The following is a 13,172-nucleotide window of genomic DNA, read 5'->3' on the forward strand; positions in this document are numbered from 1 at the left end:
TAGGAGCTTTCCCAAAAGCGTTAGATAAACTTACTTTTTAATTTCCCTTGTCTGTCCCTTCAGCCTGGCAAATTTTCTTTTGAACAGTATTTGGTTTTTAATTATTCTTTGTCCTTCTGTTTAACATAACATGTCCCTTTAATGATTTACTTTTCTTTCTAAACGGTAATAGTGATTAGAATTACATTATGCAACAGGTTTCCTTAAGAAATTTGTATCTTCCTCATTTTGCACAACTGCTATTCCTGGGTTCTGTACAAAACCTTTCCACTAGGCTGTCAGTTAGCATTTAAGTTGTTTTAAGGCTGTTGTTGTGGCCTCACACAGTAGTAGTAGTCAATTGATGACAGGTAGACCTTTTTATTTTTAGATTTCCATGTTTTCCTTCACATATCCTCTTCCATGAGATCCATAACCAAAATATTTGTTTCTTGTTGTAGGAGGTCAGGGTCTTCCCTTAACTTTATTACCTAGGAAAACCTGCAATGCACAGAGTTAAATAGCAATTATTCAGACCTCAGAACTTGTTTTTATTCTGTGTTGCATGTGAATGTTTTGTTAATGTTCAAATATGAATGTATTCACATCTAATGGGTACATGCTTATAGGAGCAGGTGTGCTGTGCTGAACTCAAAGAGCAAGAATTTGATACAGAAGAACTTGGTCACTAGAGTGTTCAGCACTCCAGCATCTAACTTTTAAGCACTTTGCTAACTAGTGAAATCTACAGTCCTGAATCACTTGCCTAGGCTCTCTATACAATGCATGGGGAAAGTCAGGTGCTTAAGAATAGGATCCTCAAAAGCCAGTACTCCATGAGGAAAGCTTTGTAAGCAAACCAAAAAGAAAGGCTCAGGACTGGGACGAATCCTAAGCCCTGTCCCTCTGGGCTGTGAAGAAGCACCTATGTCCCATCATGAAATCACAAGCTGGAATCTTCTTCTGGAGCTAGACGCTAATGTTGCCTTTTCTTCCAAAGCATAACCAGTGGAGGATGAGCAGCCTTTATACACTGGTTGCATTACTAGGGTACTCAGACAGGATATAAAAGACGCATTTCTCTCCTTTATTGAGGACATTTGAACTGGAATCCTTTATTTCCATGAAGAATGCTCCCATCACTGGTTTATACAGGGTTAGACTCTCTTCCTGTCTCCTGTTGAATAGAATAATTAAATATTCATTGGGCCAGAGACAGCAAAAGTGAGCACAGCTCTAAAACTTTAGCCAGTCATAGGAGGGGAGACCTGGATCCAGTCCCTACTCCAATGAATACTTAATCTAAATACTGAAATAACCATTGGAACTGGGACTAGGTGGTTCTTGGTATTTGCAGCAGCAAGCTGTTAGATACCTTTAGAATTTGATGGAGGAAACAGAGGTGCATACAGACTTTCAGCAACTGCTAGGCACTCTTGGAGATCTAAGAGAAGAAACATTTTCAGAGAACTAAATTGATTGTCTATAAAACATGAAACCTGTTTCAGCAAAACACATGAGCCTTGAGTTCACTGGGGCTATTCACATATTTAAATTAAAGCATGTGTTTGTGCTGCGTGGGGGCTTTAATTGCAAAAAGTGTTTAACTCCTACATTTTAAGATATGAACGAACTATGGTACCATTAGGTGAACATTTTAAGAGTATATCATTATAACATGCCAGATAGTGCTCTTTGTGAAAATGTCAACAAGGGTGGTAATAGAACAATGACCCATCCCAGCAGAATATCAATTATAATATTAATTATCATATTTCCTTACATACAACATGTCCTGGAATAAGGTACGCACTGACAGAATTGACATTTTTGTCATGCAGACACTGAAAGCGCTGCACTGACAGAAGTGCGCAGCTGCAGAGTGCTTTAAAAAGTGCCCGATTGTGCGACAAATGAATCCTCATTACATGAGGGTTCAGATGAAGGCACTCCAAAGCAAAGCACCTTCATTAACTCCTGTTAGTGCATGCTGGGAACAGGGCTGGGATGATGCAGCCCAGCTCCATCCCCAATTCTGTCCTCTGGATGAGGGGGGGATGGAGAGGAGGGGGTCCCTTCTGGTGTTGGGTGGGGTAGGTGGATTGGAGTTTCCCAGTTAGGGGAGGCTCCAATCCACCTGCTCCCCAATTCCAGTGAAGGCTGGGCAAAGCCCAGAACAGACCTCCCTCCCCTGCCTTTTCCCCCTCCCATCCTGAGACAGCACTGGAGCTGGTAGGGAAGTGGGGATAGGGGAAGAGGCTGCAGACACACAGCCTCTCCCGCTGGATTGGCTCCAAAGTGGAGGTCAGTCCTCCACCCTCCCAATCCAACAGCAGTGGGGTCTGGCTAACTTATGGCGCTTTCTATGCAGTACCATGAATTAGACTTGAGAGCTGCCAGTGTGTCAGCACCCTTTGTTTTTGAGAGGCAGAATGAAGAAGAAAAGATCTTTCCTTGTAATAACTGAGAGGCAGCAGCTAGGGAGCAGAGCCTGTTCATTGTTCTGCTCCATGTGGGTGCCTATACATGTCCAGTGAGGCTGCTCCAGCATGCCATAACTACAGCGTGTCATAATTACCATGTTAAAGCCCTTACCACCCTTTTTCTGCACGGGGATGCTGATACAGGGGAAGCTGCGGGCGCTTTAATTAAAGCAGCTCTCAGCTGCCCTAATTAAAGCACCTTCTCTCCACCCCAACCCCCCACTCGTGGAGCACGTGTATAAACGCCCTGTAACTACATGCAGACATTGCTTTCACTTTTGCTCATAACCAGTAGAAACTGCCCTTACTCTATTTCTTACATATAATGCTCACTACAATTTCCAGCAGCTGGTTTTTGAGGGAAAAGTGCATGCTGTTTTGTGAGAAAATTCTAATATAATAAAAGCCTTAGTCTGTCTGTCTGTTTGTCTGTAACGCCCTGGGCCAACTGCGCATGCATTGCCAAGAGGCCGCGTGCTGAATAGCTGCAAGGGCCTGAATCGTTATGGACAGAGGGAGCAGCCCCGCCATCCCCCCAACAACAGCCGGCAGGGAGGGGGCAGAGAGGGAGGGAGGGGAGTGGGAAGGGGAACGGGGGTTCTGGTGGCAGTGTCCCTCCACCGCTGCCGTGCCCCCCCACCCTCTGCTGATGCTGCTGCTGCTACTGCCTAGCCCCGACAACAGCTGGCAGAGAGATGGAGGGGGGGGCATGTTGCGTGGTGCTGGGTGTCAGTGGCTGCCACCGCGTGCAAACTTCCCTCTTCCCCACCCCATTCCTGGGAGCCAGCAGCGCGGGGTGGAGCAGCAGGTGTGGGGGGACCGCATGAGGCTGCACTGGGAGCAGTGGGGGGGGTGGTATGGGGCAGGGGCAGATGTGGGGGACACGCAGGGGGTTGGAGGTGGAGCAGCATCATGGTGGGGCGCTGGGTGGCAGCACTCTGTCCCCGCCCACCTTCTTCTCCCTCCCCCCCACTGCTCCTGGTGCGGCCTCATGTGGTCCCCCCCACCCCCTGCCGCTCCACCCCGCACCCCATGGTGAGTTTCTAATACTGCTTTAGCTGCCAATTAACTGAATCCAGTGATAGCAACGTATCTCACAAGAGGAGAGAATTAGCCCCACTTTTATTGTGGGTAATTTATTTAAACACCCCAAGCTTTGATTTCTTTATTTGTAAAATGGGATTACTTCTAATATTTATAAAGTAGTTTAAACAGCTTCAGGCAGAATTTGCTGTAAAAAGTCTGTCAAATCCATATCTATTTCATAATACAGAACCTTCAATTCAACATATCCATCCCAGCTAGAAGAAAATTCCAGCAGTAGAGCAGATAATTTTAGATTTTTTTTCCCTGGTAGAAACCAACAGCACCCACAGGCTATAATGTATCATATACATAACCAGGGGTTCTTACATGGTTCAGACCAGATTAGTTGAGATTAACCTAATTTAACTGCTAGAAAGGAATTAGAGGGAAATTCCTCTTGAAAAATCAACAACTATATCAAAATAGCAGCCTGAAAGTAAACAAAAATTCTGATTCAATAAAAATCTTTTTTGTTGAATAATGTACTATGAGTAAAAAACCAAAATAAAATAAAAAAAGATAAAAAGAAACATTTAGGAAACTAAAGAAAAATACCAGAATATAATCAATTAGCAATCACTACTTTTACCATACAAACTAATCTTTTAATTGCAGTATAATTACTCATTCAAACCATATTTATACAGGTTCGCCTCATCAGGCTGAAAATGCATTTAAAAATGGGGATGCAGGGGAAAAGATCATTTGAAAGTCGAGCTAAATATGAAGTGTAAATAGCACATGTAGTGGTGCTAGGTTTTGTTTATATAGGAGAGCATAGTATGTTTAATACAGTCATTGTTGTCTCTATGCCTTGACTGGGAATGATTCAAATCACTGAACCTTTTACAAAACAAGAGGCTGGGCTACCGAACACCAGCTATAGTCAAGAACATTCAATTACTGACGGGGTCAGGCAACTCACTTTAAACCAACGATTAAAGCCAATGATTTTGTGACAGACAAAGGTATTTTGCCTTTAATGATTCACACTTGAGCAGTCCCCTCTGAAATATACTTTGTGAGTTAATTTGGCAAAAACCAAATTATTACTTGGCAAAAACCAAGAAAATACAGTAAATTAGAAGATCATTTCTAGCAAAATGTCTGTTCTTTACCTTCACAAATAAGTGAACACAATGACCTACTAAGAACACTATTATTGTAATCTCATATTATGGAAATTTCCTCAAGTGATGTTTTACATTAGGACAAGTGTATCTAGCACAACCACTTCTCCTGGCATTTACCATTTAAATCTATTACACAACATTGCCTTCTAACTGGGATTTTCGTACTGTATCTACTAGTATGCAGACAATGCAAATAGAGTAAATACAGTACGAAAGTGTCTTCTAACCATATCTCTCTCTTCAAAATGGCAAATTTTTCATAATTGGAATAATCACAGTTACTGAAAACTCTTTACCAGGCAGTTATTGATTCTATTACATGGAACCTGATACATTATTTTTACACTGGAATTCTATAGGTAGCTAGCACTTCCTTACTATAAAATGACCGTGCTGTGTTACTCTGTTACTGTGTTTACCCTGAAAGATCTAAAACAGGGTATGCAGCACAAGTGCCGTAAGTGGCAGGCAGCCTCTGTTTGTGGCACTTGGCAGACAGAACCACAGCAGGAAGCAGAAAGCAGAGAAGGAGACCAGGTAGAGACACAAATTAGGAAGCAGAGCAGCAGATGAGGCAGAGGAAGGGATCAGAGCAGCACTTGGGGACGGTGCAAGGCTGATTTATGGCAGATGCCCACCTGCCAAAAAGGTTGGCCCTTGCTGATCTAAAAGATCTAGAAGTTATTCATGCTTCATATAGAGAGCTTAATGCCCTTTTGATGCTAGTTTTTCTGTTGCAGTAATAGGTTAACACTATAAAAGTTGAACAGAAGATTTTCTGTGAGAGTTTCACCAGTAATAAATCCATGTTTATGATATTCACTAGAAGAGAGACAGAAATGGGAAGGACCTCTCTCTTTAATCAATAATGTATGCTCCAGTTAGTCTTATCCTCTGGACATCATTAAACATGTATTTTGTTTCATAACTGATTATTTTGCTTGGCTGGGGATTGTGACTACATATCCTCAAGCCTTTGCAAGTAACATTAGGCAGATCTAACTTGAATTGGATAGTCAACTATGTTTAGTGTTAATATAGCAAGTACACTTAAGAAAAAATGGGAATTGCATCTAATTCTAACTTGTAGCGATCTAGACTAAACTTCAGAATGGAAGCCTTTGATAGGGTCCAACTTTGGCAATCACCTTAAGGAATATCTTAGTCACCACCCATTTATGCCTGGAGAAATAACATAACATGGTTTCATTGCAATTAAGTTAAAAAGCCAACGTTCTAGATTCAGCCATGTCAAAGAAATGCTAGTCTGATCAAAATACTTTGCCAGTGAAACTAAGTCCATTGTAAAACTGAGTCTGAAATTCTGCTGTAAGAATTCCTGCTGTCCAGTGGCCAAATTCTGTTTTCAGTTGCACTGTTTTACATCCAAAGGATGTATGGACTAATTCTAGATTTAAAGCAGTGTGCTAGTATAATTTGGTCATAATTTCCCAAATACAGAAGGAGACTGTCACTACCAAAATCCCCACGCAGTGATGTAAATAAGGTGCACATACACAGGCTAATTTCTTGGCATAAGAAAAGGATAGTGAACGTTGGAGGATACTGAAAAATAAAATGAAAGTACCAAGCAAGTAATATTCAGCTTTGGTGCCAAATATGTTCAGCTGGTGGCTCAAGCTGACAAAATTTGACAGCTGCTGGAGAGCAGAGAATCGTGAATGAACATACAGTGGTTGCTATTTAATAGGAAACATTTATCTTAATCTGATATTGAGTTTATCACAATAAAGGATGGTGTTTTCCTTTTCTTGGAATGTGATATTTTTACATTGTCAAAATGCTGAGATAAAAATTATTTTATCAGATGAATGCTTTGTTTTAGAATACCACAATGATCACTGTTGTGGACATAGCAATCAAACAGGAAGAGGAGATGAAATGTTGGACCACAGAATGACAGGATGCTGAAATACCATACAAAAGCCAGGGAAGCACTAGATGGCTCAGAGGATTAGTAATGGATATGTAACCTTTCACCTTTAGCTCAACTTTTGCAACTCCCAAAAGTTGCACACTCCACAGCCAAGATACCCAAAAGTCCCAAATGCTTCCCACAATTTTAAAAATTCTCATCTATCCACTAATATCTGGAATGCTGCTGCAGAAATCTTCAGCACATAGAAAATGGAAAGCATATAATAAATTTAAAATAACTGAATTCAATACAAAAATAAATAACATGGGACTCTCGTTGATTATACCCTTCATTTCCAATTTTAACTAGGTAAACATCTCCATTCTTGAGATATTCCATTCTCAACATACCTGCATCTACCAGTGAACTTCCGGCTTGTCATATAAACCATCAAGCTGTTGCCACTAACCTTGGGTCCCAGTTGCAATCAAGTACGCACTTACCTAATGTACGGCAGACAGATTTGGGCCCAGTAAGGTCTAGAAATATTGGATGAAACTCACAGCCGCAGAAATAATTAAGAAACTGAAGGGAGCAACTAATAAAGAAATGGTAAAAAAATTGAATGTATAGCTAAACTGAGCTATCATAACTGCTTACAAGTATCAGGGGGGTATAAATGCTGAAATGAGAGAGCAGATCTGTGCAGTTGGTTCAGTATCAACTAGAGGAAATTCAAACTCGTTGTTTCTATAATCCTTACTTATCTGATCTTGGTTCTCACTGGGTGCATATAAATGAGATATTTACTGTGGAGCTGACTAATCAGCTCCACAGTAAAGTCTCAGCACCTACATGTGTGGTCCTATTAGGCCAAAGTAAACCAATAAATGCCACCATAGGATAGTACTTGTAAACAAAAGTACTATCCTGTGGCAGTGTTATTTAGTAGGGCTGTGCGAAGCTTCAGTAGCTGATTCAGTTCAGAGAAGATTTGGCCTAATTCGGCAGCCAAATCTCCAAATCCAAATTGGGAGACCCATTAAAAGGTCTGAATCTAATCGGAAGCCTCCACATCGATTCGGAGAGATTCAGTGCTGATTCGGAGATTCAACCATAGACTATACAAGCAGCAGTCCTCCACAACACTGGACACAGCTGCCTCCAGCTGGTAAGTCTATTGTGGTGCGCGTATGAAGGAGGGAAGGGGGGCGGGGAGGCGCAGATCAATGGCGCCACAGTGAGGGAGGGATTGGGGCTGGGGCTGGGACAAGCTGCCCAGCCGGGGTGGGGGGAGGGGGGTATGGGACTCGGGGAAGGGGGCTCCCACCACTGTGCGCTGCTGTGTACTGCCGTTCCAGGACCTCCTCTTCTGGCAGCTCTCACTACCAATCCAGGAGGGCGTGGGAGCAGGCATGTGCCCCCAGATCTGCATGGGGTGGGCTGGGCCAGGCTGCACTTCGGGAGGCTAGCCCCAGCTGCCCGCTGCCAGGCTGCAGTCCATGGGGCAGGTGGAGCCAGGGCTGCGCTCTGGGCGGCTAGTCCCAGTTGCAGCCCGGAGTGCAGCCCTGGCTCCGCCCCCTCCCCCCCAGCACAGTGGAGTGGGGGCTATGGGGTGCTGCAGCTACCCTAAAATTCCCCATAGCCCCTGCCATCAGCCCTGCCCTGATCCGGGTGCACATGCCCGCCTCCATGCCCTGCCACTGCTCACCCAGCCTGGGCAAAGCCATGGCTTGTCCAGGAGGCACGGGGAGGCTGGGGAAACAGCGGGAGGGCATAGCCCCCGCTCCCAGCACCTTCTGCCACCCATCTAGAGCGCAGCCTGGGCCAGCCCATCCCATGCAGATCCAGGAGCACACGCTCACTCCCATGTCCTCCCGAACTGGTGGTGAGAGCAGCTGGAAAAGCAGCTCCCAGACTGGTGGTGTGCAGCAGCGCACAGTGGTGGGATCCCTCCTCCCTGAGTCCCCTGCCCCCCCCCCCCCCCCGCCCCAGCTGGGCAGCTTCTCCCAGCCCCAATCCCTCCCTCACTGTGGGGGCGTTGATCTGCGCTCCCATGCCCCTTCCCTTCCCCCTCCGGCCACCACAACAGACTTACCAGCTGGAGGCAGCTGCATCCAGTGTCATGGGGGACTGCTGCCTGTATAGCAGGGTTAGGCAGTTATTTTGAGTGGAGGGCTGCTTACTGAGTTTTGGCAAGCCATCGAGGGCCACATGACAGGCAGCCGGGGCAGATAACTATTAATTTTCTAATTTTTTTAGGGGCCCCGCAGGCCAGATAGAATGGCCTGGTGGGCCACATCCGGCCCATGGGCCGCATTTTGCCACCCCGCTGTATAATCTAGGGCAGGGGTGTCAAACCTTTTTGAATGTGGGGCTGGATCATGAACTTTTTATCACACAGTGGGCCGGCAAGCCATATTCAAACACCCTCTCTCCTGGGCCAGAGAGACCCTGCCTGTACAGCCCTACTGCACCTGCCTGTTACTGCAAGGTTCATGGTAGCTGCTGGTGGGCAGGGGCAGGAGAGACCCATTCTGCATCCAGTCAGCTACTGCCCCAGAGACTGAAGGGGAGAAATAGCTCCACATCCTCATCCCCCAAACAGCTCAGCCCCACGAGCTGGCGCTGCCCGAGGGGGGCCGGAGCGAGGTGGCCGCTGCACCGCAGCCCCTCGCCCACACGGCCCCACTCACCATGATGCCTGGCCGCCTGTGCACGCAGCCCCGGTGGCCTCAGCGCTGCGATCCTGGAGCATGGGGGCCAGCAGACACTGGCTCCCGCTGCCTTGCCCTGCAGAGGTCACGCCAGGACCCTGCCTGCCCAGGCCCCCCCCGGGCTGCCATGCTGACTGCCTGCACCAGGCACCACGCCCCATTCCTGCCCTGCGGTCACCAAGCCCAGCAAGTCCCTGGAGGTGGGCGGGACACCGGGGGTAAGGGGCTGAGCCGGAGAGAAGTAAAAGCAGGCACTGTCCCCAGCTCATCCCGTTAGGCGAGGCTGGGGTAGCCCCGTGCCACGCTGCCCTCAGGGCGGCGGCGGCGGGACCCAGCTGACGTGACAAACCCAGCCCCCCAGGGGTGAGCAGCTCCCTTCCCCTCCCCCACCTTCCTGTCCCAAGCATGGGACCTCGGGCCTCAGAAAATGGCTTGGCAGGCTGCATGTTGGACGAGCCTAGTCTAGGGCCAAATCTCTGAATTGGCACTGAATCTGGGGATCCAAATAGGCCAAATCAAATCGGGACAGTGATTTAAATCACCAAATTGAATCACTGTCTCTCCGAATTGGCTGAATCTGAATTGAATACTTGCTGCTTTGCACAGGCCTATTATTTAGTATGCCACAGCACACATGTAGACACTGACAGGGCAGGCTGGGGCACAAGGGTGCCACAGTGTGAGGTCTGTCCAGTCTCTCTGCAGTGTGTTGAGTTGGGTCGAAGTAGCCCCGGGCTGGCGGGCTGACCCCTGAGGCCCCCTGCCAGCCAGGGCTGCTCTGACCCAGCAAAAAGTGCTGAACTCCCGGGCACATATGTAAACCTGGCACCCAAGAGCAATAAACTCTGGCGCACACTGTGCTGGAGTTTATTGCATCACACTAATATTATGCGTAGATGTGCCCACTGATTCACTCTTTTCCACTGCTGTTACCACACACAGGTGCAACCGTACCTAACTTCACTCAGCCAATAATGCCAGCAGTGGTGCTATATTTTTCTGCTCCCTTACAGTCATCTCTGCACTTTTGAGAGCTATGCCCTTTCTGGGCTGATCAGCAAAGCTGCTATCTTTTCCTTCTTTAATTTCCTTATAAAGACCCAGTTGTGTCACAATTCCCATAAGATGTTAGTCTGTAAAGACAGTTAATTAACATGTATTTGTACATTGCTTATAAGCAAACAAATGTAACCAAGCATTAACCAGAAGAGTGGTCTAGGATAGAAAAACAGGAAGCAGTGAACCACAAGGAAAATTAGGCTGAATATCAGTGGCAGCTTCCTTGATATAATGATGTCTGCTAAAATGTGAGATAGTTTCCCCCACAGGAAACAAGGGAAATTCCATCCCTCAACTCATTTAAAACTTGGCACAAAGTGTTTCAGAATATGTGGTAGAAGAAAAGTACATTGCCAGTGTGTGTGTGTGTGTGTGTGTGTGTGTGTGTGTGTGTGTGTGTGAGAAGTGAAGGTACTTTTTCTATCATTTTTTAACCTTTAATTTTCCTTCCTCTTTTCTAGCAACCCCTTTCTTGGCATCTGGATTTTATTCCTTTTTAAAATCAAATAAGAATGTCTTCCTTGAGTGGAAAAGTGCAGACTGTACTGGGCCTTGTGGAGCCTACCCAGCTTGGCTGCACCATGACCCATGAACACTTAACAATGAGCTACAAATGCTGCTTTGTACCACCTTCTTCAGATCAAGAAGCGTTGTCTGAAGGGCACATTGAGATGAAGAATTTGTTCTGGATTAAACAGAATCCCTATAGCCATAAGGAGAACCTCCTTCTGTATCAGGAAACAGATGCTGTAAAGGAGGAACTGTTACATTTTAAGGCAGCAGGTGGTGGAGCAATAGTGGAAAATACAACCACAGGAATAAGTCGAGATGTGAAAACTTTGAAGAAACTTGCTGAAGAAACCGGAGTTCACATTATTGCTGGGGCTGGATTTTATGTGGATGGCACTTATTCTCCTGAGATTCAGGTTATGTCGGTGGAGCAGGTAAGCACTTAAAAACATATAACCCCATGAAGAGTCTACATATAACTCAAGAGAACCGACAGAGTAAGGATAACTTGACCAAATAGAAATAGATTCATTTCTTAAAAACTGAAGAATGCAGTAATTCCATCTTTCGAATTCCATTTTCTTTCAGGGGGTTGTTATAACTGAACAGTAAAAAATGACTTTGCATGTGTACATCATCCTGGTACAGCAATGACTATGTTTTTCTTCTTTTTTATAAAATATTTCCCTTTCATGTCCCTTCTACCTTCCTTGTCACACATTCCAGTTAGTTTTCCCCTCCCACCTAATAATTTTAAAAAGAAAATAAAAAGTCTTGTCATTAATAAGACCTTTGCAAAAAGTCAGTTTATTTATGCAGCCTCTGGAATATATCACTTTTCTTTACCCTTTTGGAACAGACTGCTTCTTATTCTTTGTTGGCCTAATAGTAAAAAATAATAGAATATAAGAATGGATGAGATCTATCAGTACTTCCATAGTAAATATCCATTCAGCTGTTTTTAGGATGATATGTTGATGAGTAGAGGGAAGGGAACTTTCTAAAGCAAAAGAGAAATAAGCAGCCTGAAGACTGTGAATGTATGGATCTGAGTAGAAACTGAAAATACCTGCTACAGAAGAATCAAATTAATCTTTAAAAGAGAAGTCCAGATCCTCAGAACATGTAAACTGAAGTCAGCATCTTGACTTCACTTGAGCTATGCTGATTTATACTACCTGAGGGGCTGGTTTAAATTTGTGGGACTGGTGCTATTTCTCAAAATTATGCATGTCTTTTTTGGAATTTGCCAGACAAAATATGTGGGCCAAAAATAAGAGAGTCCCCTAGAACAAAGGTTTCCAAGCTCTATCCATGGACTGAGCCTCAGGGAATAGTGTAGTCAGCAGTCCGTTCCATGATTGCAGGATTAATTGCAGGAGGTAGAAGTTAACCTCAGAGGACAAGTGCTTATACATTTGCAGTGATTGATCAATAATTCCTCATGGATGTTGATAAGAAAGCTGTGGTCTGTTTTCTACCTAAGGCACAGCTAAATCATTTGAATGCTTTGTTGTTACTTAGTTAAAACAAGGGATGGACTTAGTGTACTTAACAATCAATTCCATAGTTACTTAAACCTGGCTAAGGCTGCCTATATGGCAAGTTTGCTGCAAAAATTATGAGACTGTCAGATGGGGTATAAAGAAGTGTATGTTGCTTGTACATACCAAGAATAGGACAGAGCCCAGTTGCACGTAGGAATCAATGTGTAGCTACAGTGCCAAACTACTAGGGCTGCTGTTGTAGCAGCAGGGTCATAGCTCCATTGACTTAAGTTTCCAGCAGCTGAGGTCTTCCCCTGCTCTGGATGGAGAGGCGGTGTGTGTGTGTGTATTGATGAGATGGGTTTCAATTAATTACGGGCATATATTATATTTTAAATGGATTTAACTTGCTTGCTGATGGTCAAGTTTGCCAGTTAATAGCCACTGAGTTAAATCTACTAAATTACTCTTGCCAGATCTTTCCTCTTTCATGTTCATTTATTTTTTCTAAATTGTACCCTAAAATCATGATTCCATATTAAATATTCAGGTTTAGATATTGAATACATAATAGGAAGCACTGCCTATTCTTAGGGATACAGAAATGGTATTTAGAAGCTTAACTACCTAATTTTCTCTGTAAATCATTGCATCATTTGTGCTTGCAAAATTACAGGCTTTGAAACTCTGGTTTGGAAAAATAAAGGGACGAATTTTGTTCTCATTTACAATTCTGAACTCAGTGGAATTAGTGTAGATTTACACTGGAATCCATGGCACAACATTTGCCCTGTGGTCTCAATGACTAGAATCTAAACCAAACTTTGTTTTTTTCCTAC

General features: G+C 44.6%; 1 protein-coding gene across 4 annotated transcripts in view; it reads left to right on the plus strand.

Annotated features, from left to right (window-relative positions):
- The window catches only part of PTER (phosphotriesterase related), a 31,885-nt gene that overhangs the window by 9,068 nt on the left and 9,645 nt on the right, over window positions 1-13,172 (plus strand). For 3 of the 4 annotated variants that reach the window (XM_019498021.2, XM_006265861.4, XM_014601574.3), the window contains exon 3: window positions 10,798-11,280. In XM_019498021.2, coding sequence (XP_019353566.1) covers window positions 10,849-11,280 — 432 coding nt within the window. In that variant the 5' untranslated portion in view covers window positions 10,798-10,848. Of the gene's footprint in view, window positions 1-6,929; window positions 7,173-10,797; window positions 11,281-13,172 lie in introns of all 4 variants that reach the window. The other variant, XM_019498022.2, reaches the window with a different exon arrangement.

This window comes from Alligator mississippiensis, chromosome 5 (assembly GCF_030867095.1).
Source record: "Alligator mississippiensis isolate rAllMis1 chromosome 5, rAllMis1, whole genome shotgun sequence".
In the NCBI taxonomy this organism is placed as follows: Eukaryota; Metazoa; Chordata; order Crocodylia; family Alligatoridae; genus Alligator; species Alligator mississippiensis.